General features: G+C 40.9%; 1 protein-coding gene across 1 annotated transcript in view; it reads right to left on the reverse strand.

The window, feature by feature from the left end:
- UBA5 (ubiquitin like modifier activating enzyme 5) overlaps nt 1–2,340 on the reverse strand; it is a 9,878-nt gene extending 7,538 nt beyond the window's left edge. Inside the window, exons 1-3 of the mRNA XM_009280400.2 lie at nt 2,195–2,340; nt 1,289–1,334; nt 1,107–1,196 (exon numbers count right to left, since the gene is read on the reverse strand). Coding sequence (XP_009278675.1) covers nt 1,107–1,196; nt 1,289–1,334; nt 2,195–2,340 — 282 coding nt within the window. The remainder of the gene's footprint in view (nt 1–1,106; nt 1,197–1,288; nt 1,335–2,194) is intronic.
- Between the last annotated feature and the right edge of the window lie 81 nt (nt 2,341–2,421).

A 2,421-nucleotide genomic window follows, 5' to 3' on the forward strand; every position in this document is an offset into this window, starting at 1 on the left:
ACAGCAACCCCCCCCCAACCGAACACCCCCCCACCCCGCAGTCCCGCTCAGTTCACATACAAAAGTTACCAACATCGTAAGTACGTGAAAGACTGAATTCTAACTGCCATTCAGCAGGCACTGATTCGTTAAGTCATGAAAACCACTCTTAATAAAAAGCAATCTGTTCATTTGATCTAAACTAAGAATATTCAACAGATTATCTACATGAACACTATCAACTGTTATCACATTCCTACTTGCTGTTATGGCATTAGCTAGAAATGTGTAATTTCTTTCATTTGTCTTGGCATGTAGTTCTTCAAAAACAATTCACTTAAAATACCTACATAATACATGGACATGTTGGATCATTATAAATTCTGAATCAACTGTCCAATGTCCTTTTCTATGCCCAAGATGCTGGTCTTCAAGAAATGCTCCTTCAGAGGAAGGGGGAATAAACTTTGCAATAAAAAATTGCATCACCTCTGTATTAAGAAACTTCTTAAAGTTCCAAGAGTAAATGGTGAGGCTTTGCCTGGAAATACAAACATCTAAGCCATTCCCCAAATTCCTCCTTTAAAGAAAAATCCTGCTCTATTAACTCTGGAGGTTCTTGTTATCTATACACACATCAAATTATTTTAACTGCTGCTAAATTTTTAGCTCTAAGTCTGCCACATGACGAACTAATGTTTGTGATAAAAATATCTGTTTGATATCTACCCCATTTCAATTTTGTGAATATCAACTTGTTCTCACAACATAAGACTTAATCTTCTATGCGAGTTACCCCCTCCTTTTTCTTTATTTTGTTTTCCTTTTGCAATAATCCAGTATGAAGGCTAGATAGATGGGCTCATACAAGAGCACGGAGAAGACAAGCATCCAAACAAGAATCATCCACATGATACAGGATTAAGCCCTAAGTAAATCAATTTTACTAGCATAAGAAAAACACAGACTCTTCATTTGTGACATTTACGCAAGTGCTGTTCTTGAGTGCTTTCTTCACAGTACTTTTTTATTTGGGAAAAATCAACTGAGTGAAATTGAATCTAACTCTTTATGAAGAAGACTGGTCCATTTACTATAAAGAAGTAGAAGAAGGAAACTCTCATTACCTTACCAATGCCACACCTTGTCAACATTTCAGCAGTCACACTGCCAACTCCACCTACACCTACTACTGCAACTGTAAAGGTACGGATTTTCTGCAGAAAGAAATAAAATACAGATCAGTATATCAAAAGTGGTCCTCACAGGGAAAAAATGCAAGGCTGTTTTAATGCAGATAGAATCCTACCTCATAGTCTTTGACAATTCCCATTCTTTTTAACGCCATCAAGCGACTACAAAGAAAAACAGCAGCATTATACAGAAAATGTTCTCTACCTTTCTAATAGCAGTTTTGCTTTTCAGATATTTAAAATCACTTTTGCTTTAAAAATAACCCCACCAAGCACCAAACTCAAGCCTGCTGTTTTCACTGCAGTTGTAATTGCCAGCTAGATACAGTCTAAATGAGATAGTAGATGCTTTCCTTTTAGCAACAGCAACAGAGTACTAACCCTGCAGAAACTCATGTACTTATTCAGTTGGTATGAGTAACATCAATGAAATCAGGAGGACCCATAGCTGTTTTTGTAAATGAATCCCTGATTTACAGAATGAAAGCCTACACTTTTTTCCGGAACGAACCATATGGCAGCAGGTCAGTGAAGACTCTTCCACTGTTTTCTGATCAATTTGATTAGATTTACTCCAACATTTCATTAAAAAAAAAAAAATTAGAGAATATCAGGTTGTGAGGATAACTGGAAGAATTTTAAAGTAACATTTTATCCTGCTACTGCATTTTTTCATTGAAAGTAACAGTGAAAGTACAAAAATCGATTTGTATTAAAGCAATTCATCCTGAAAAAAAATAATGCATCAGATTTCCAGAAGCACTGAGCATTAGAAGGGATCCCAGATGCTCAAGACCTCTCTAAACCAAACTCTAAAATAGGTAAGTTGGAGGAATGAGAGTAAGATCTCACGTAATACCAACACCTGCCCCATTTATTAGCGACGTAGCTGAAAAACTCACAGTTTCTTCTCTCTGTGTGCTGTAAAGCAAGATAATACAAAGTAACCCCGAGGTACACCCCTGCCAGCCCAGCCAAGTGGGAAATTTGAGAGGACCTCTCCCCTTGCCCCCCGGCCGCACCTGTAGGGGTTGGAGTCCGTCACCTCTGGGCTCATGCTCTCGATGCGGGCCCGCGGCGCCCGCCGCCCGCCCTTCTCCCGGGCCAGCTCCTCCTCCAGCTCCCGCACACGCCGCTCCAGCTGCTCCAGCCGGCTCGGCTCCGCCATGGCAGCGCCGGCGACACCTCAGCGACACGTCCCCCCGTCTGAGGGAGCTTCCGGGAGCGTCAGGGAGCGCCGTCCCCTGCT

This window comes from Aptenodytes forsteri, unplaced genomic scaffold, assembly GCF_000699145.1.
Source record: "Aptenodytes forsteri isolate BGI_AS27 unplaced genomic scaffold, ASM69914v1 Scaffold523, whole genome shotgun sequence".
Taxonomy (NCBI): Eukaryota; Metazoa; Chordata; class Aves; order Sphenisciformes; family Spheniscidae; genus Aptenodytes; species Aptenodytes forsteri.